The sequence below is a fragment of the Saccoglossus kowalevskii genome, chromosome 17 (assembly GCF_978046115.1).
Source record: "Saccoglossus kowalevskii chromosome 17, keSacKowa6.1, whole genome shotgun sequence".
In the NCBI taxonomy this organism is placed as follows: domain Eukaryota; kingdom Metazoa; phylum Hemichordata; class Enteropneusta; family Harrimaniidae; genus Saccoglossus; species Saccoglossus kowalevskii.
The window spans coordinates 26,581,849-26,605,867 of NC_140657.1; the positions used below are offsets into that span (position 1 = coordinate 26,581,849).

The window sequence follows — 24,019 nt, forward strand, 5'->3', positions numbered from 1 at the left end:
TATCATTCACACCATATGATTTACTTTAATTTCATTAAAATCTTGCATACACGTCTGTATTTATTCTATAATTTCTTTGTTAATTTTGGACAAATGGACATACGATTCCATAGGTACAGTTATTGATCAAAATGTTGAAAAAAAATATTAGGCAGGTTACTTTAAGTGACACAACATAGTGACTTTGGTAGTCATTAGGTAAACTATAAAAAAAAAGATATTTTAACTGGTTATTTGATTACCGAATTGGTAGTATCCCATTAACCAATCTGGTGCACACCTGATCAATTTACTTAGCTGATACTACACTGCCTTCGGGTGACAGTAAGGCCAAAAAAAAAAGAACTTATGTTGCCCTCAAGTCGGAATATTGAAAAATTGGGTCGGTTGGTCGGATTTTTTTTTTTGATTTTTTTTAAATTCATGAAAACACTTTTTTACTGCTTGAAATGGTGAGTTTTTAATATTTGGGCCTATTAAAAAAAAAAAAAATGCGACCTGATATTTTATATTTTTCGGTCGGTTGCCGAGGGCAACAATTTTTTTTTTATTTTTGGCCTAATGCATGTCCACCGAGCAACATCAGCATATAAAGCATGAGCTTTGCAGCACAGAGGAGGTTACCACAAGGTAATGCAATATGCCAAGAATTCCCACTTGCAATCATGAAAACTAATTCCAATTCTGTGTAAATCTCAGGACATTTCTGCCCACGAACATACTTTACATTAGGCATAATGAAGAGCCTACTGGCAAACTATCATAGCCTCAGGCATGCAGTCACGCTGTCTGTCATTGGCCAACCTCACACAAGGCCTTATAGGACCAGACTCTGCTCAACCAATCAAAAATAGCCTTATAGCAACTATAACATTTATTAGAGAGATAATGCACACACTACAATATCAAGAGAATATTGTTTATCTTAATTTGACACCATGGAGCTATCTGGGAATGGAATTAGTTTAATGTGATTTATGTATTTGGAGTAAAGTTCCAACTCAACTCATGAAGTATTCTGTTTGGTGACCTTTTAAGGAGAAAGTAAACAATTTGATGAAACAGTATTGCATGAGAAAGCCAGTTTTAGACAAAATATTTGAAATGGGGGGGGGGGGGGGGGTTAATATCACAGCAAAGCAAAAATATTTGTAATCCCCTTTCTTAGGACCCCTCACATATTGTTAAGGACAGCATATATGCAAGTATACCAGCAAACACACGAATCTCATTTTATTTTCATCAACATGGCACCCGCTAAATGACAAGAACCACTATGATATGCATGTAAACAAAACAAAGAATCTCCTGGTACTGTACTAGCATAATTATTTGACACCATTTATGATACTGTCCACCCTCTATTCTCGGGAGCGAACATCCAGACATTTTCACTGCCTGGCAAACAATAACCGATGAAAACAACGGTCGAAAACTGTACTTTGGGACTCTCTTTAATGGTGTTAATAACATAATTACTTTTGGTTGTTTAGGATTGTCAAACATTTTTAAATCTAAAGTTTAGCCATCACTTTAACTAACTAACTAACTAACTAACTAACTGTCAGGAAAGAGTGAAAGGCCTTAATTTGGTTCTAAATTAGGCGTCACGAAATATTGAAAAATTATAATCAATCAAATTTAATGTAATACATGTATGCATTTTATATATATTTTTTATTTTTTTGGTAAAGAAAATTATATATTGTGAAAGAAGTTTCAAATAAAAACAAACACAAATGCATTTCTTAGTGGCAAATTGTGAAAGACAATTGTGAAAATCTTCTATGTTTTCGAAGTGTTTCAATTGTTGATTATTACACAGTAGTGAATATAATGCCATACAATGACTAAAGAAAACCTAAATTAGACTATAGATGCACAGATATAATACATAGAATGTTTTTGACATCCCCCCCCCCCCATCTCCATCTCTGAGTACACATAAAAACTGGATTCAAAATTCACAGTGGCCTTGGAGGGGATTGCCTATACCATTGCTGTCCTTCATATAGTTTTCTGAAATACACTGATATTTAATGCCCTATTTATACCAAAATGCAAGCCATGCAACCATGCAAGGTACCTGCTTTCAACACCAACACATTTCACCACACATGTTTTTTCATCATCAAAATACCACATAACATCAATCAACAAAATGTACAAGACCCTTTCTTCCCTTCCTCCCACACCCAACCCTCCACCCATGCTTGACTAAGGGTCCACACCCACTTTTGGGGCATCTCAATTTTGGGGTTATGTTTACGCAAGTGTTCATCCCTTTCAAAACACTCTAAATTTAACTGTCCAGTCAAAAAAGCTGGTCTTTGATTTTTTCCGAAAACCAGAATTGCCCTCCATGAATATCGTGAATCTGCTTTGTTTTTAAATCAAGCCACTTTTCACTGAATTCAATTCATCAATAAGTCACTTTGGCATTGCATTACCAGAATTAACACATGGTGAACATGAATTGTTATTTGGCAATTTTTTTCGAGTGGGATATTCGACTACTCGTCTATGCCACTTAAAAAAACAATTTTGTGAGCAGAGTACCCTGGGCACTAAGTCGAACAAGTGCGTAGTTTACTAATGTTACAGATATCGGCCATCTACACCTCCATCCTGTGCAAGTACTTGAGTGCACATTGTACTATGTGCACGTTGTTTTTCAACTGTGTATGTAGACCAGAAACCTGATGAGCATGCTGTGCATGTACATAATTTTTAAAATTTGAACTATTATAATTGCTAAATAAAAATAGATTTGATGATCAAAAAAAATACTCAAAACTTACAAGTTAAAATATGTCAGTCACTCATTCAGAAGTCAAAGACTTCGAGGATGCAGCAAAGTACTGCAAATTCATCACAATACCTCATATATACAAGACCACATAGTCCCAGAACACAAACTGATGATGCTATATGGCCTGATGATGACACCTCTCCTTAGTTTATACATATGGTGCATCGTAGACAAACTCTGATGCCTGTAATTCCGACAAATAACTTTCATACTACGCAAGCTAGTGAAAATTCTTTCAATCCCTTCTTCGTCCAAAACTATACCTCACAATCTTGCACCTTCTCTGGAAGAATTATGATGACAATATGAGTTGAGACAAGCCAGGATGAATCCAATAGTTTGATTGATTGTGTCTGCCAAAGCATAATACATGTATACCTACGATGTTAGAACCGATCAGTCACAAACAATGACACAGAAACTAGGGAATTATAGAGAGGTTAACTATTCAGCTGAATCAATGAATCTAAATTACGAGTACGTGTTAGTATATATCAAGGGGGAACCCCATTGTTCTAAAACCGCAAATAGTTCTCTGTAGATCTTTCAAGAAACCACAATTCAAAGCATGTGGAGCTCAGATTTCAAATGCAGACGCTTGCATGCACAGATTAGATCTTGACACAATTCACTGTGGCTACCCAGGTTGCCACGTTGGGTTGGGCACAACTCATAGGAGACCTATGTGTACAGTCCAATGTTTTGTACGCTACATGGATTAAATCTTTTGAGCGGAAACGTCCTTATGCATTACCTCGTTCCTGATATGCTACCAATCACCAGCTGACCATATTAAGGGGGCAAGCTGACACAAATCAGTACCGAATAATAAAACATTGTTTCAATGTAGGCAATGAAATTTTGTGATTCCAACAAAAATATGAAATTAATTTTTGGAGAGATTTTTTTCAAAAGAAACATTTATTATTCACATTATCGAGTACATGCAAATAAATTCATTTTATTTTGTGTATGAATAATATACATATATTGAAATGTTGACGTGTCCCACCTTTACTTACTACATGCATGAATGGGGACTTTGAAATTTAAGTTCATAGAAAATTATTTGAATAATGGAAAATTGAGATGAATAGTTGCATATTTTTATTTTTTTTTTATTTCAAAAAAATGCTTAACCTTCACAAAAATGTGACATTGCATGAATACATACGATTTAGGGTCACGTCAGTTCACGATAAATGCAACGAACTGATTTTTCTAATTGCTGTAAAAGTGATGACCTACTCTGGATGGTGTGGTGAATAGGATTTTATTTTTCACAGTGATAGTGATTCATGATTTTCCCCCAGAGTTAAAAAAAAAAAAAATACATGACAATTAATCTGTCCTAAATTTGAAGTGGTTTACAGACCATACGAGGTACAACTCATTTCAGAGTTGAATAGGACAAAGACTTGTCCTGTGATCGACAACTTGACCATACACTGCAAATTGTATATTGACTTTGCTTGGCCAATTATAAATACATTACAGACAGAGAAAAATGTCCACTGCATGGTGGTACCAATGATTTCCTTAGAACTTGAATGAGGGCTGCAGGCTAATTGTCCTTTTGTCCTTACCCCTTTGACCCAAAGTTAACTTTTGTAATCTTTGTCTGGTTTTTACAAAATAAACCCTCATAACAATATTTAAATTTTTTTTTTTACAAATTTTAATGAGACTTAACCATGCGGTCCACAATTAACAAAGACATTATTGGAAAATACAGAAAAATAACAAAATCTTGCATTCAAATTTAGTCAGGAAAAAACATTCAAAAGGTCAATGGTTCACTGATTGCCCAGTTTTACAAATACCGCATGTGAAAGTATACAATTTAGCAGCCTGCTTTCCTGATTGAGCCCTCAAATGAGAATCGGGGAAAAAACTGGCTATGAATCTGCAGACAAGGTCTTGAGACAATTTGAGATCCTAAATCCACACACGTGGTCAAAGTCATTACCTAAATTGCTAAATAATTCTATTATTTTGTAATATCAAATAAATAAAAATGTGAAATGAAATGCACTGATAACATATTTCTCATGTTGAACTCGTGTTTAGCAAAATTAAAATCTTAATATTTGATTTTTAAAAAGTTGAGATTTGTATATAAAAATCAGACAGAGGAAACAAAATTTTGTCTTTTCAGTAACGGGGCTAACAAAACATTTGGTAGTAAGGTAGCAGGTTTTATATTACTGTGGAATACTTTATTTCCACTTAGAATTTATTTTCGCTGAAGGAATGCCTCATTGAAAATAAACTTTTTCATTATACATTTCACATTAAACTGAACTAAAATCACGGAAAAATTCCACACAATACACCCAAAAAGCCTTTTCAGTGAAAACTAATTCCAGCAAAATAACATTATTTCTAACTAAAACAAAAAGAATGACCAGCAACTTATAGCGAATTTCTTTGTATGTTACCCACTGCAATCTAATGAAGTAGACCATGGCTAATTTGTATGAAACTGAAACAAAAATAAACTAATTTGCATTTTTGAGTTTTGACTCTGTTTATAATACCATTCTACCTGTTCAACAGGATACTAAATGACCTTCAGGCATTTAAGTGCACATCAGTTCACAAAATGTTTCGGAAGGAGAGGGAGGGGGGTAATATCAAGGATTTATAAATGAGGGTACATATAGTAAAATACTTTATTTTAGCTGGAATCAATTTTCGCTGAAAAGACATTTTGAATGTTTTATATTGAATTTATTTTCACCAATTTTTGACAACTTGAATGTAATATATAGGAAAAAAGGTGTATTCGCTGGATTTTATTTTCGCTGAATCATTCCTTTAGCAAAAACAGCAAAAATTAATTCCAAGTGAAAGTATTCTACAGTATATGCAGCATGTGGAATATACAGATTTAATTCATAAGTGATATGAATGACAACATGTTTTTCCCTGGTGTTATTGCATTATAATTAACTGAGTACGTTGACTCACTTAAATTCGCACAATTGAACCTTTAAAAGCAACTATAGTATTCACAGTGGTCAGTGATTAGAAATAAACTGAACATCACCAACAGGCAAACATCAAGTAGTGAATTTGGTTGTGATCGAGTTTTCAGCATCTTAAGGCGTCAATTGATGAAATCACAAGATTGTCTATTCAACGATCAAAGATGGACTATATTATTCAACATGAAGCAATTTTCCCATGATTATTTGTGATTGATGCAAACCAGATTCGTAAGGTGTTTTCTGTGCAACCATTAAGAAACATCTCCCCTTTTAATATATAGAACAACTATTTTACATGTGTTGCCATGGTGTCTGAACAAACTTCAAACATGAAACATTATGTACTTTAGCCCAGATGTGTTTAGCACACAGCCAGAAGAAGAGTAACACACAAGCAGAATTCAAGTAGCAATGCATGATGGGATTTATTCAGACAAATTATGACAAACAGCACAATATGCAAGTTTTCGCTCAGTACACAGTTTGACAATTGAATATCGACGCTGTTTGTAGTATTAATTAAACGAGCCAAAATAAAGTACCGGTAGTCTAGACATAACACACACCAACTCAAAGAAAGTCAGAGACCATCTAGTAAATGATTATTATAAACTAGTTTAAGTTGATTACTCTATATGTAAGACGTCACACTAGTCGTCGCTTTGTGTTGATATACCTGCGCCACCAGTATATAGACAGATTATTCTTGATACAATATCATACCTGCTGTACCTTTGATAAGCTTCTAATTATTTCAGTAAACAAAACAAAACGTTGCTCAATTTAAACTGCCAAGCTGAATCAATTTCTGTTGCTACTCGTAACCACCGCAACTTAGGAATTTAAATTTTTTGCCATAATAAAAAAAAAAAAAAAAAAAAATTAATAAAAAATTAAAATACATATTTCGCCTTTGTTTACATGTATATCAGAAAAATGAATGTCCATATCACCGCTATCCAGCAGCGCAGACCATAGCCCAAACATCTGCCAGGCAACATGATGATGAAAGCATTGAACTGGGTTTAAGGTAACTGGAGCATTCAGTGACATCAAAAGGTAACTGACCTCGAAAACACTGACCTGTCATATAATAACACCTACATGTAGTAAAGTGTTTTATCCAAGGAGCAGCCGATAAAAATGTGCAGTAGCCATGGGAACACTTAAAGATGATTGTTACGTCAATATATGGAGATTCCAATTTCCCAACCAAAAATGGAATGATTTATATGACTAGGAAGGTGATACTTTATTTTAGCAATTGCATTAACAAACTGCTTACATGTGCCGTTTTTTTTCCTGATTGATTTTGGCTATCTGTAGAGACAATGCTTGATCCCCATTTAGCACAAGAAAGCGTCTCATTTGTGATAAAGTTATATGGAATACATTGTCAGTTCTTATCTTCATTTTTTCATCAGGACTCTCACTATCTCTGTATTCTCTATTTTTTCAGATTAAATGAAACGCCATTTAAGACATTCTATTGCGAGCCAGGAACAGATCAGCAGCATGAATTTACCTCTTTTTAGCCCTAAAGATATAGCGGTTTTTCTGTGGTGTGTCTGAATTGATACCATGCAACATATACAATATACAACATGCGCAAAATACACACAGATGAACACATAATGACTGACACTTTAAATATGTTTTTGTAATATTTCACTATTGTCATTTTTGCCTGTATTTATTCCAGGTTTTCAGTGTAGAATCGTTGAGACTGTATTTTAAAGCTATGTTCTGTTTGGTCTTCTGTGAAATAAACACATCTTTTTTCACCAATATAAAAGTCTATTTTTTACAAATTCTATATTCAAAATGCAGCAATAGAAACAAATCTTTCTTTCATGCATACATGTTTTTATATTAGATGAAATCCAAAATGTCAAAGCAATAAAGAGTGTCGAATTAATTCCTTCATAAATATGAACATGCATGGGAAATGCAGCTCATCATGTACAGACAATGACAAATACTGAATAATAATATCCGAGTTGAGGGGAAAAAATGTACAATATAGCTGGGCAGGCAAAATGCCAGATTAGCAAATATGGTCTATTCTGGGCCAAGTACTGTACAACACTACAATAAACTGAATCGTCAGTACTCAAGAAGAAACAAATTCAAGACTGAATAAGCCTAAACTGGCATAATTTGTTGTGTATAATTTTTTTTTTTTTTGTGTTATACAACCAGCCAGATTTGTTTCCTCTATATTTGTGGGAATACAAGTACTATTAAAATGTTTCATGATTAAATCAAATAAGCATATACAATTCATTACATACTGTAAAAAATTCAGTTAATTTTTCGCTGCTTTCAATTTTCTTGATTTCAGACAAAGACAAAGTTTTGTGAAAGTTGTTGTTGTGGGACCACACATAAATTTTAACTACTACAAAATTTCGTGATTTTTCATGACTCGCGAAATTCACGAAATTTTCTTCAACAGCATAGTTCTAGCAATGTGTCTTCCTGCTTGGCAGTTAATAAAAAGGTAATTATCCAATGTTGTTTGTTCACTGCGCTAGTTTAAACATTGAGAGGTAAATAATTATCGGGACTGATGATAATACTAAAACATATTCGCTTGTATGAAATCCCTTCATTTGTAGCCAGTATTACCCGGTAGTGACTATACAACCAATTGTTGTTTCTGGTACTGCATGTATGTAAATGTGTCGAAATGGGCTTAGTGCGAGTGGCTAGTGCTAGTAGCACTAATCCAAAAAAGTACTAGATCGAGTGCTAAAATGGCACTAGATCTAGCGCTAAAATGGCACTAGATCTAGTGCTAAAATGGCACTAGATCTAGTGCTAAAATGTGCACAGTGCGAGTGGCATTGTTATCGCATTGTCAACGACGTCGAATAATAGGAGGGGCATCAACAACCACTTCCATATGCAAACTACAAACAGTATAAAACATCGGCAAATATGCGCAAGATGTCCATAATAATACTTTCTTTAATATAATACCGGATTCTGCCGTAAATTCGTCCATCCCAAAAATCGCCCTGGGGATTTCACGGCTGATGGGCGCTTATTTGGGGTTCAAAATTTAAAAAAATAATTATCAAATATTTTGGGGGGAAATTTTCATTGTATCCAACTACACAGACTTTCTATGCCGTCAGTTGGGCCACCCAAGACGAAAGAAACTATTGCAGAATCAACAATAATTAATAATTCTTGCTGAATTAAAAAGTAGACAACCTGGAATGTCATCACAGTGTCGCCCAGTGTCATTTTTCAAATACATTTGTTTTTATTTTATTGGTAACAAAAGTATATTTTAAATGACGTTTCTAAAAAAAACGAACACAACTGCATTGCGTACCAGCAAGCGATCACATATGCTCAATCCGGACATGCTACGTTTCACAAACGTTGAATATTACTCAGTAGTGATTATAATAACGCACAAAAAATAAATTCGTTGATTCAAATAAAATTCAACTTAGTTTCATCGTACGCAAATGATTCCGATTGCATATAAACGCTCGATGCGGTAGGGTATCCGCCATGTTTCTCTTGCGCGAGTTGAGCTAATAGGTCAAATCGCTAATTAACCAATCAAAATGCTGGATGATGCCAACGCGTTCAAATCACCATTATAGCTCATTTAAATATGTTTATGTTATTGAACGCAACGCGGAAGAGATTTGCCGATGTTGTAGTACCGGGGGTACACTCTTTTGGCTTGGATTTTGATTGGAAAATGACATGATTTTTTTTAAATAAAAAAATAGTTGTTTTCAAAGATGAACTTAGCATAAGAATAATAATTTAATATTGTTTACAGTGATAACAGCTCTTTGTCCAAACGGAGCTTACGCTAGTCACAATAAACACGCTCTTGAATAAAAACTTAAATAGACTGATTTACGCGTCAGGAACGATTGAAATGTCCGATAAATTACGACAAAATGTTTAAAAAAAATAAATTTAAAAACTGCCGAAAAATGGTCCCATTTTTTTAACGCGACCATACACTGGGTTTGTTTAGCTGTGAAGGGTAAAAATACGTATTTCACAACCGGAAATTCAACAGACGAACTTGTTACTTCACATGTTTTAATTATTAACGACTGTAACAAGAACAAAATTTCGAGAGTCTACAACAAAAAATCCTAAGGGCTCCTAAAAATATTTTTGCAGAGAAAGTGTCTGGACATATATAATATGGTCACGTTAAAAAATCAAAAAATCGGCGAGATTACATCATATTCCATTAGTTTCTCCATGATACAATGTAACAACAGGATTGCGTGAAAATGTATATGCCCATTCACAGGTTGCAGTACACACAAAATCCACCAAGCTTTACAGGGACCCGGGACTTAGACTAAGAGTATACCAATTATTTATTTAGTTCACATATGGCATCATAATTTCATTTTCGAAGATCTATTTTCATTAAATGTGGCGCCGACCAGAAATAAAACGGCACATCTGCGATTTAAAAAAAAAATCAACACTGAATTCCAACATTTACATAAAGTTTCCATTCGCCAAAGTTGAAAACACAAACTTCCTCACAATACCATTTCATACAGTATATCTATTCACAATTTGTAAAAATTTCGAAGTTCGACCTGCAGTTTCACTGTTTCAGCTAGTTTCCCGGCCGATCGAGTTGTTCCAACGGTCTATTACGACAAACGTGGACAATGACATTCTCAATGTTCCCACTGTAGCACATTTCCAACGAATGAAAGATACAACAATTTTACGTAAATATTAATTTATTTTCAGAGAATTACGGGATGTCTTGACGTCGTTGACAACGCGCTATCAATGCCACTCGCACTATGTACATTTTAGCACTAGATCTAGTGCCATTTTAGCACTATAGATCTAGTAGTTTTTCGGATTAGTGCTACTAGCACTAACAACTCGCACTATGTCCATTTCGACACATTTACATACCTCGGTACTGATATACTTGTATTATTGTATTCAACTCTTAGCACTAGCAGCAAGGGCAATCCCAATGTCTTTGGTATACGGGTAAAATACATCACAAACATCCCCTGGCAACAACATTGGGAATGTTCAATTCTCCAAAGAAAAGAAAATTTCACTAGGGACTGATATTTTTGTTGTTGTAAGATAAAAAGACATAAAATTGCTTCTGTAAAATAACCACACCAACATTCTGGGTGTCTATTAAAAGATAGACTCCATTTCATATTATAGAAAACATGAACACTTTTTTACAAAAATTTATAAAATATTTATAAACCATTTATCCCAGTGGACCAACATTCAAATTCAAAGCAGACGATTTCATTGGCTACTTATATAGTTACCCATGAGTCTTTGCAGATTTCATTCAATCACTGACCAATTGAAGACCATGCATGTAAAAGACATTCTATGCTGGTCATATGTTATCTGTTAAAGCACTGTGATTGGTCAAGTCATTTTCAATCGTCATTTGACATTTCAAAAAACATTTATAGTTATTTTATATATATATATATTCATGAATACAAGTATACTAGGTTTTAATGATACAGCCTAAAGCAGTTAATTCAGCCAAAATAATCATCTACCTAGTGATTTTCAATTTTAAAAAACCAATGTACATGTGTAACCATGACAACAATGTAATCTTCAAGACATGTTTCCACTCTCTTTGTAATATGCACACTTTTCCAGATTTGATTCCATTTTATGAGGATATACACTCATGTACCAGAACACATAAAAAACAAAACAAGTAATACGAATCATTCGCTGCCAGCGATATATGAGATTCTTTCTTATTTTCCTAATGTTGCTTTGTTCTTTCCTGATTTAAGCCTGCGGGAAAGGGGCTTTCTGTGGCTTATACATCACAAAATCTAATCAGAACAAGAAAATGTCATACACATGCACATAATGCAACTGAATGAATTCAAGAATATTCGTATAACGGTATAGAAATCTTCTATGCCACATACAGAGAAGGATATTTTATTTGACACGTATATTCACAATTGCAATGTTTCAGGTGCAATGGGAAAAAAAACTAGCAGCTTCTCGGCAGAGATAGCTCTGCTGTTAACAATGCACATTTCATTTGAAGAACTGAAGACATCATTAGAAAATGTACAATATGTATAGTATCAACGCAATCGAACTTGCTGTTTTCAACAAGAATTCGAAAATGTCACTTTTTACAAAAAAATGACAAAAATATTTATCAAAATTAGAGAACTGACGATATCATCATGAAATGAGCAAACCTGAGAGAGATCCACCCGAGATACTGTACCTACATATGTATAATACCAAATATCACTCTTTACCAACAAATCTAAGAGGTCTGCCCAAGTACCAAAGCAATAAGAATTGTACATTTCAATAAGAAGTCGAAAAAGTAAAAAGTTGACATGGTCGACGACTGACAATCACTTATATGATAAGCTCCGCTCCACAAAGTCAAGAGAAGTTAGGAAGCCAGCATCTCAGACATCGCCAATTTTAGAAATTACAGACCAAACAATTTTTCAATCCAAAGTCAATAAAAAATATATATTTTCAGACTAAAAATAAATATTAAGTCACTAAGTTACGACTTCTGAAAGTTGTTTCGATAACTGATGATAAACAGTGCCCATATACATTAGTAGAAAAATAGTCACATGACCATGTCACATCAACAAGTAGGAACTGATTGGCTGAAATGACAATAAATAATTAATACATTACAAGTATTGGTAGAGCTGTAAATTCGTTTGTGCGCTGTACTGAGCGGTATTTATTTTAATTGTTTATTTATTTTTAATAACAATTTTATTACAACCAGTAGATGCAAGTTATAACCTTCAAATCGGTTCATTCCGAGGTCATTCTTGGAGCTTTATCAGGGTCTAGGGACTATTATATGAAATATTTGAAGGTCTGAATTTGCACAAATTGCAGGGAATAACTGACGAGTTTCCTGGATTTGCCTTGATCTAATTTACTGTGGGCGACAGTAATTCAAAACATATGCAATTCTTCTTGAATCCGGACATGGCAACAATATTTGAGGTCAAAACGATCGCCAATGTTCGAAAGAGCTGAAAATCATTGAAATTTGAATGTGTTTATCACATATTTCCCCACACTTTGAGCAAATTGAAACTTTTAAATGTTTCATTCTGTCCTAAGACAAGTCACAATGGAGACATGTGCACGTTCATTTGTTTTTCTTTCCTTTGGCCTTTGATGCATATCATTTGGTTTCATGATTAGTTTGAAACTGGCCGAGTGGCAGCCATGTTGGCTTTATTTTATTGTACTGATGTTTATAAACCATTATTCAGATGAGTCTTGATTCAGATTTTGTTCAAAGTCAAGTCATAATGATATACATAATTGTACTTTGCTCAGTTTTTTCTTTTGTCATTTTTGTTTTAAAAAAAAAACATTTTTGAAAGACGTCAAATATTTCTCAGGCAGACTGCAGATTTCATTCAAACTTAGTATTGACATCACTTATCAAGGTTTACTCATACATGTACATATCATCTTGTTTCTAAATACAGACAGGAACTTTGTCTGAAAGTCTTTATTTATCCTTGTATGACGATTTTCATCTTATATTTCATCATATTATTATGCAATATTATTTTATACTTATTTCGGTGAACAATACATGTATTTTTTGTGATTTGGGAACTCAGAATGAACTCGCAGGGTTGCTGTCCGTATGCAGCCAGACATGAACTCTGAGCATTATGTTTAACCATTTGAGAGTGCCAAACTTTTCTCCACAAAATTAAGTGCTGCATTTTGCCATTTTGCCAATTTGTATATATATATATTTAGAAATTTTTTGAGATACATTTAGAACAAATAGACATCATTTTCTATTGTCTACAGGTCTTGATCTTCATTTTCAAACAAATTTAAAAAAAATCATGGCTTTAATTTTGTGAATGGTGCCAAACGTTGGCTTTGGCACTAAAGGGTCAAAACATGTAGTTCTCTGATATTGCAGTCATGACATGGTTTATGGTTAATTGGAGAGCAGTACATTACACACTATGTGATGTGATGTGATGTGATTCAAACGATTCAGGCTCAGACTCCATAGCACCAGCTTTTGAGGTCATTTCACACATAAATTATGAGCGTACCAAACATTGTCATCATAGGGGTCAAAAGGTCACTGTATTTCATAAAATACATCCAGTGGTAGTGTGTGCTGTACATGATCATTTCCTGTTGTACCACCACCAACCAACCCACCCACCCAACCGCCCACTCTAAAAATATAGGTTTTAAAGTGACAAGCACTCTTTGGAATTTGCATTCTTTTATCAAGTTAATTATTAGGAATTATTTTCAAAAGTTTTCTTGCATAATTTAAACCCTCCAAAAATGACACATTTCAATGCATTTCACTACTTACTTTATTTTACCCGAGTGTTAAATAAAAAAAAATATGATGACACAGACAGCAAAATAGAACTGTGTTACGAACAATTAAGGTATATGAAGCAACAGAAAAACTTCTTCTCAGTATCTGTTCCACAATGAATTACAGTCATGACGTCAAGAAAGGTCAGTGGGGTCAATAAAAAAGTTAGAAGGATTGAGTCAGAATCTCTACTAGACTTGTACAATGCGTTTTTACTCAGACTCAAGGAAATGAAGGATTGACTATAAAGCCCTCGGAGAGCACAGACGTCTGACCAAACAGGTCTTTCCCCCACATACTGTGATTTATATGCTTAAAATAACTGCCCCTACATTCATTTTATTTACAGTTTTGGATTCTTTGACCACAGAAACATACAGCCAGCATTTGCAATTATATCACCATTACTTCAATTGCTGTTTCCATGGCAACCAGATCTACTTCTCTACCAAATTGAATAGATTGGTCATGGACAAACTGTCCTGAAACTTGTATGAATATCCATTCATAATTAACTCCCTAAATTAATGTTTCCATGGCAACCATATTTGAATCTCAAACAAAATCTAAGCGATTGGACAATATATCAAGGATGATCCCAGTCCCCTCCTGGAAATTGTATGTGAATTTGCAAACAGTTTGGATTAATAATTTGATTTGAATAGAGGCAACATGCATACACATGTTCAGCACAAAACCAAAGCTGAATCTATACATAACTGTATATTCAATTTGAATGGATGAAATCGTATCCCTATGCTTATGAGATCAACATTATATTACATGCATTACTATTCCAAGTTTTTTTTCTTTGCATTATGATCATTTTGTTTGGCGGTTGTGGCGGTGGTGGGGGAGGAGGTGCACATCTAAACAAATGGATTTGATTTTCAGGCTTAATACAATGACTTTCAAAAAGTACACAAACCTACTGCAGGTGAATAGACCATTTTCCGCTCTCTGCAAGGTCCCACATTATGCGTGAAATCAAACGTAAAAACAGGACAACAAAGGTCATAGCTTCGTAGTGGCGACAAACATCGTGTGGGATTCGACAAACGCGAAAGTATTTTGGGGGATATTTCCATACTTAATAATGTGCTGTCCACATTTGATGATGGTCAATTTTGATTAAGTAAGGGTATTCAAACGCAATATTCCAATGTAATATTCCCCTGTCAAAGACCAGCCTTTCAATGTGAGCTATGAAATAAAGAAATTTTAGTTGAAAATCAAATTGTTTGATTTTTGCGGTAAATCTTGCAGTCAAACAGAAAATCACCTATTTTTGTTTGGTTTATGGGTTATTTATCATAATCTATTTGATTCATGTGTGGTTAACTTGTGTAGAAGAAACATTAAATTAAATGAACACAGGAAGAAGGCATGGCATAATGGCATGAACACAACATCTACTTGATATCAGCTCCAGAAGAATAGAGAAGAAATACTAAAGATATTGCTTACCTGATGCCCTGTCCCCACAAACAGCACAGACTGTCTTGTTTAACGTGTGCGAGGCAGGAGAGGTGGGTGTTGGTGGCGTAATCGGAGACTGTAACGGCCGTGCCATTCCCTGTGGTGTAATTATTGGCTTGATGTCCTCTTGTTGCATTCCCATGTGCATGTGAGAGTTCATTGCCATCACTGGGGAAGTCATTGACGACATGGCAGGAGAAAGAGTCATCATAGAGCCTGGGGAACCGATCACCATGCCAGGTGATGTAACTGAGCTTACAGGTGGATTGGGTATTGAACCCATGGAGCCCACTGAGCCCAATCCCACCTGGGGTACTTGTTGGGAGGTTATCGATGTCACCGACGGTTGCTGTTGCTGCTGTTGGTGATGGTGTGGGGAGTGTTGTTGTTGTTGTTGTTGGTGAAGTTGGTGTTGATGCTGATGGTGCTGCTGATGATGATGTTGTTGTTGTTGTTGGTGGTGGTGGTGTTGTTGTTGTTGCTGTTGTTGATGATGGTGTTGCTGTTGTGCCTGATGGTAAGTAACAGCATCTAAACAAGAAAACAACAAATCTAATTAGTCGCATGTCTTCATTGAAGATGGTCGAAAGTTCAACAAGTATTTTCACAACAAAAACTTCAAAATTGTAAACTTGTTTGAAATTTCCAGGTTGACATGAAAACTTGTTGCATCATTCAAGCATGACACAAGTTCAAGAAAGAATTTACTGATATTTAAAGAATCGCGAGCTTTAGGTGGTTTTTCTGAAGCCCCATCACGGATTGTGTTGTCACAGCATATGTGTTACGTGACTAATTTTGTATAGGAAGACAGTGGGCCAATGACCCGTAGAAATAGCACCTGATTCATGTACTTTTTGTGAACTTCATGTTGCAATCAACTACAAATCACCTGCTTAACGCAATCAGTGGAGTGATTATGCAACCACACAGCTAGCCGATCTCAAAATCGTTGGTTGGAATCCAGAGCTGCTCTAAATATAGCAAACTTTTAACGCAAGGGGAAAATTGTACTTCCCACTGGGGTCATGTGAGAACAAGATAGTTTTGAAGAACAGTCCTTTACTTGTAAACTGGTTGTGTTGAGAACAATTAAACTTGTAAACAAGTACTAAGTATATTGAACAAAGAAAGACTACTTTCCTAGTAAATGCTGAAAGAAAACAGTGCACTATCAAATGTCAGTGGACTTAGAACAAAAAACAAGCAAAAAAGTGTATTACTCGAGTTACTCTAACGACAAATACACTTCACTTCCCTTCCTATTGTCAGGTAATTGCGAGCTGGACAACAAAAAGATGCTATATTTGATCAAAACTGTAGCATGAAAAACAAAAAAGATTTGCAAGCTTTCAGCGGGAAGCTTTATCTAGTATTTTCATCATTAGATCTTGTTTATTGAAACAGCATGCATAGCCAGCGACTTAATACATGAATGACTCGTGAGAGAAAGGTAGCAATATCCGGTTCTTTATATAATAAAACATTCTTTTACTTACAAGTGAACAAGATGATACACAGGGACAAGACCTTTACATATATAACTACAACATCTATCAGACACTTATTTTAAGGATACATGTTGATGTTCAGAAAAATTCATATACATGTATTCTAGTATAGGGAGAGTTGCATTCAAGAATGGCCTGGTGAATCGCTATGTAAACTACATAGTCGGCACAGAATTCTGTGTCTCACTGATCGGATGTCTCCAGGACTTTAGTTACATTACCATGGGAGCTCACAGAATGACCTGTACGCAAGGCACAACAGCTCTCCAGACCAATTCAATAGTCTATTATTAATAGATATTTCAAAGTAAACTGCATCTAGCATAGGGCTGATAGTATACATATAATTATTATTATTATTAGTATATAAGCCAGCTTAGAACTTGCATGCATTTTTTTCACCAAATTAATTTGTAATTCCATGAATAAATAAGTAGTAAATTGAGGCAAAGTAAATTATATAAAAATGATATCATTACTAAAGTACAAACAACTATGCTCGCATAGTATATTTGTTGGCATCAGGGCATGGGTAGCATGCAGGGATTGAAATAGAATTTTTTCCCTGCATGCATAGTGTGCATGTTGAATTTGAAATTTACCTGCACTAACTCGTTGTGAAATGCATCATTTTTAAAGTTTAAATAAAATTTATGGGTTCTCGATTGATGCAATCATGAAAGAATTTGATTTTTTTTAGTTGTCTCACAATCTTGGTTGAACTTAATTTAGGCTTAGTGAATATAATGAGAAAATGTTGTGTTAATTTCTACATGCACAGTGTGCACATTATATTTCGAGTTTACTTGCACGAGCTAATAATCTATATGCATAGTGCAGTGTGCACCAGGGTATTTCGATCCCTGGCATGTAATTAATGTGGAAGCCATTTTTTGAGCACGTGCTCTAGTTTTGTCAGGCAAGGACAAGAAAAACAATTCAATATGGTTTATTTTATATTGAAACTCCGGAAATGGTGGACAAAATTGTCAGGATATTACATATCACATGATATAAGAGAGAAAACTACCTTTTCAGTTTCAAATCATTGATAGCTACTGTCACATAATAAATATTTTTATTCAAACCAATCACAAAATAATATTCAATGCAAAAACTAATTAAATATGCTACTTCAAATGAATATTTGTAACATGGTAATTATTAAAATAAGATATACTTTCATTGTCAGTCATCACAAACTAGTGTTCCCATTTTTGCTTATATATTGTTCAAAGTTTACTTCATTCTCATTCATCTTGCTGTCTGCTCACTAGCACTTGTATTCTGTTATTAATTTTTAGTAATTATTATAAATGTATCATGTATCTTTTTCCAACTGAAATCGTTCAATTTTAGGGACAGTCTTTTAGGATATCAATGAAATGGCAACACAACTCTTACACTAAGTTTCTCAGCAGATCTACTATAGACTGGACTGGACTGGACTGTGCTGGGCTGGACTGGACTAGACTAGATTGTGCTCTCGCTGTCGCTCGCAAATGTCGTAAATTACGAAATTTGGACAAGATTTACGAACAAAATAAATATCTATTAGTAAGATTTACGAACACATTTTGTACAAAATACCCTCGCAAATCGCACTCATTTAATTGTCAAGACTCGACTGTGATCATCACGCGTGTTACGATTTGAGTGATTGCCATTTTAAAGTTAAACAATGTCCCGTTACATGGTGATCGCGATCAACACGGAACTGCCACTGAATGTATTTTTCCACTCTAAAGTTATTTTGGTGTCATAGCACATGCGTAGTTTAGTCGACATGCGTTTCAAGATACCCCGCGACATTACTCTCAGTATGGGACAGTTTCGTGTCGCCCTTATCAAACACGTGATTTGTTTATTAAAAATGGAGACTACGTCAAAAAGGAGTAGACAACTGCTCGACGAGTATTTTTCACGACGAGATGGAATTGGAACCAGAAACCCATGGGTGTCCTAACCCTGACAGCACCAAGAAACGGAAAGTTGATCGTACTGCAGCACGATTTCAGAAATAATGGAAGGTTAGCTGCGGTTACGTAGCTCTTTGGTGCGACATACAATCTAATTTTGCCCTAACAATTTCACTCGGACGTCTTGTTTTTATTTTTGTTGTTGTATGTCGAACATGGGCCAGCCAGTGTCTGTCATGTAAATAATGCGGTCGGCAACATAGGGCTATGATTCCACAGCTAATGGAACGCGAGACAATATTAGCGAATCAATCGAAAAATACTATAATTTGTGTAACATTCTTACCGGGCATTCTTAGCATTGAGATCGAGTTACAAGACCGAAAGTTACTTTAGTTACTTTTTCACTTTAATTCAGAAATTTCGATGAAAATAAATAGTCATTTTGTGTCGTCATAAACATCAACATGCGGGTTTTGCATGATGAGCACGGGAGATTACTTCATAATAATATACAGCTTTTTGATTGGCATAGAGTTTTTTTCTGAGAAATTTCCTGTGAAAATTTATTCACAGGATGACTTGTGTTCTAGGCAGTGAACTTAGTGAACTTTTGAATGATGACTATTTTCCCCACTGTTAACAATGTGAGCTTATTATGAATATGTTTAATACTGAGTTATTCAAATAAAGGTTCTGGTGTCTACATTGCATATTTTGTTGTGATGTTTTGTTATACCATCATAAATGGTATATTTTGTGGAGCAGACTGCCTAATTTGATGTCATGAAATTACACACAAAATTAGAGCTCAGATTGCACCAGCAAGCACCATTTTCAGCATGCTGTTCTTGTTTTCGGCGGACAACAGATGGGACACCTCCCTCTCCTTCTCTCTTCCCCGTTGTGCTCGGTCACGGGAAAATGCTCCGCAGTTTCCAGACAAAGTTTACTAATACTTTTTTTTCTTGATTAGTAAATTTACTATTACCTAGCAAATTCCAGAGAGAGCCCAGGTAGACTGGACCAGACCAGAACAGACCGGACCGGACCGAACCAGGACGGGCCAGGCCATAACTTCTAAGGAATAAACACTTCACTTGGCTATCACTAGCCCAAATCAAGACCCAAAGAACCTAAAATATCACTCTCAGAATCCATATCATTATGAAGATATTTTAATAGCATAGCTCCCCTAATCACTCGCATTACCTAGTTTGGGAAAGCCATTTTAAGCTGCCAGGTCATTTTTCAATAGGACTGGTAGACACGTGACACTACCACACATCAGCTTATTAACCTTCAAATTTAGGTCAAATCTTCTCATTGTCATCACATTGCTGCCCATTTGTACAGATTTCTACTTCAATCGTTGACCATTCAAACACAAAGAGCAGATGTCAACATGAAAACATCTTATTATTCTCTGTCGTGCAAAGTTGGAAAATTAAAAGGTGCCAGATTTGTCTGACAATAGTGCCTACCTCAAGTGTTCAGAGATTTGATTGACTAAAAAAAAAAAAAGACTAATTGACACTTGTCAGGTCTTTTTACATACTGGTGTAATACCTTCCTACTGGTGGCCTAAGGTTCAGAGTACAGTGAAAGCAGCAACCAAACATTGATCACAAAACACCATCATGTGATTATTTAATTCAACTTCCCAATTACAATTACAGTATCAGTCGTGTTTGATATGAATCCCATGCCAAGTATACGTCATGTATAAAAAACAAAAACATTGTGCTTTAATTTCATCCATTTGCTAGATTTGTCTTTGAAGGCATGTATGTACACGTACGTTTACCATTTGAGAAAAAGGTAAAAGAAGAAGCTAGCATGGTCTCTGGACAAGCATGCCTTGGTCATACAGTCAAATGTGCATGTAACACGCGACTGTTATTCGCCATCAACAAGAAAAATACTGTGTTATATCACAGGTTTTTATGGTCAATGTTTTTACTCGTTGCCATAGCTGACTCATGAGAATACTGAACGTAAAAACGTGTGAATAACTATTTTATCTTACATGCAAAAGACTAGAATTTAGACGACCGACCTCAAATCATTCAAATTTACATGTGGCAATCGGGTATTTTTAAAACAGGTGCATCCAAAATATTAAAGGTTCTCTGCGCACATTTGAATGAGTAGCTAAATTGTCAAAATATCCATTATTGCGTCATTATTGTATCCAAGGCCAGCAGAGACATGACCTAAAGTCAGTAATATATTTTTCTAAGTCACATTGCATTTCCTGCTGTACTACGCGAAAGGAATTACACTTAGACGTGTTGTAAACATTCAAAACCAAACTTTTAATCACATTTTTACAGTGGTATGTATAAATTTAAATAATTGTCTAGTGCCTGTACACATTTAATTTCATTTACAAGTACACACACAAATCTCAGGGATTTTTTCAAACAAGGGAACAGCTCCCTCATGCCATGGCCGAGCGCCCACTTACCCTGGGGAGCAGAATCTCTGGCAACCATAAAATTCTGATTGACCAGAGATCACATGTGGCCAGTCTTCAACTGTAACCTGTCTGATAGTAATTTTGGCTCCAAGGAAGCCATAGAATGCTCCATTTTAACTTAGAATTATCAAAAACTCCACACCCTGGTAGGGAGAACCCTATCTCACACACTTGGTGGCGCAGCTGAATTGCAGTGCTCCCTCTTGCAGTTTTTTTCTAGAAAAACCCCTGAATCTGATAATTGTCAAAAGTCGACAGTAATACTGAAGTCCAGAAAATTTTTATTATTTTTCTCTGATTTTCTCATTGCAATTTAACTTTTTCGCATCCATATACAAAATCTAGTTATTATATTATACTTATAGTATTCTGTTATGTATTTATTAGTTACATATTTATGTTTATTTTTTTTAATATATATATATATATTTTTCTTGTAGCAGACTAGCTCGTATTGCACTGAAATAACAAATTAAAAAAATATAATAACATGGTATAGAAGAAAGCAGGTCATTAGAAATAATTCCTCCAAACAAAGCAGCAAATATCAGTGAATGACTCCCTTCTTAACAAAATTAGCACGAGGCACGACCTTCGAAACATGACTAGGTCAATAGGGTCACTGTCCAACTGGACTGGCACAGATAGCACCAAAACTACCTGTTAGAACCGTCATAGGAAAGGTACAAAGATATGATCACTGGTTATCGTCTCGCAACTGAAGTCTACTGATTAAAAAAAATGTGCATCTATTTCTAAAATACAGACATTTTAATTGACCATCCTTGGTAATTGATCATGTACGTTTTAAGTATGGTGACAATTCGCGCAAAAAGTATTACCAGATGAATCAGAAATAATCCGCAATTAGAACGAAAGAGAAGGGGTGGAAACATGCAGAATCAATCGGGCTTGCACGGTGCGCACATGTAAAAAGCCGGACAACAGCTGAACAGTTCTGCGTTTATATAACTAGCGTCTTACTTCTTTGCAACAAAAATAGCACATGGTGACAATTGAAAATGTAGTAATAAAAAAGTACACAAGAAATTAGCTTAATGTGCGATTGCCCAACAAGTTGTTTACAAAACCACAAATCGCCCGAAGACTGAACTAATGACCCCGACTAACATTTGCCATACTTTATTTTCACGACCCCCACCATTATTGTAAATACTTCCAGAAGAACGACCTTCCGAAAACCACGCTGCTTGTAATGTTTTTCTTATAAAAATTGTCTGGTCAATTCATTCGATTTGCAGTCCTCAATTGAACACGTTCTTATTGACGTTGTTGTTGTTAGAATTAAATCACAATAGATTACATAACGTATGGAAGAGCCCAAAAGTTGCCAACGACGCGCAATGAAAGGCGATGGTATGGTGGGTACAAAAAAGTGGGTTCATTTAGGGACAGCCACCATCCACAAAATTGGTCCAAAACGCGCTGCTCAACAACAAAACCTCGGTTCGTATTGACATCGTACAATTTGATACCTAGGCCTAGGGTTAATGAACTTTAAGCATGGATTGACCAACATTTCGGAAGGAAATATGCTCAAAAGGCGTCAATTTTACCTCACATGACCCCACAGAGAATTTCGCATTGAGCGATCAGCGGCTGCGTACTTCGTGTTCGAGTCGACTCAAAACCCGCGATATCGACGTAGACATGCCATGTACTCACCTAGATCGGTTATGTTGTCCATCGTGGAACGCACCTTCAAATCTCTAAATGAACTTACTGTTTCCAACGGGTGGAAATCTGGGTCGAAAATCAACCAGACTCCGTGGAAAGGCAGATTATTTTGAGACTCGCAATTCGTTTACCCCGTTCTGTGAGTCCCCGCAAAGATAAAACGCAATACTACCCACGATGCATTACGATTTTTCAAGGTCATTGGCTGATTGGCCAATCGCTTGTCTACCATGTTTCCAGACTAATTTACATATATCGATAATAGCTATTTGCGTCATCACAGGCTGAATTCTACCATAGTTAGCCATAGGCTTCCTTCTATTGTACATAATAATATTCAAATTTCTACTGCAGTAGCCACGAACAACATACAGTCACAAAGACCAAAAAAAAAAAAAAAAAAGAAACAGTATAATCTACGCCATATTTCATAACACGTCAGTACCTGGCCGGCATTTTGTTGTCACTGCTGTTAATTCGTAATATTTGTTTGTTTCGTGTATTTGTCGTTTTTATTTTAATTGCATTTAAATTTTTATTCATTTTAATATGGAAAAAAAACGAAAAAAAAATGTTATTTACTTAATGAATGCACTTTTTTGTTAACATATCTGTCACGTTTTCACCATAGTTCCCAAATTGACTATTACGCACAACAAAAAGGCTGTCAGTACGATTTTAAGTGGAGAACGACCTTTAGTAGACAATGGTCACACCG

General features: G+C 35.3%; 1 protein-coding gene across 2 annotated transcripts in view; it reads right to left on the reverse strand.

Annotated features, from left to right (window-relative positions):
- The window catches only part of LOC100329058 (retinoid X receptor-like protein), a 47,893-nt gene extending 24,394 nt beyond the window's left edge, over positions 1 to 23,499 (reverse strand). The window contains exons 1-2 of one of the 2 annotated variants that reach the window (XM_078005452.2): positions 23,290 to 23,499; positions 15,680 to 16,222 (exon numbers count right to left, since the gene is read on the reverse strand). In XM_078005452.2, the coding sequence (XP_077861578.2) occupies positions 15,680 to 16,222; positions 23,290 to 23,311 (565 nt within the window). In that variant the 5' untranslated portion in view covers positions 23,312 to 23,499. The remainder of the gene's footprint in view (positions 1 to 15,679; positions 16,223 to 23,289) is intronic. The other variant, XM_002731651.4, reaches the window with a different exon arrangement.
- Between the last annotated feature and the right edge of the window lie 520 nt (positions 23,500 to 24,019).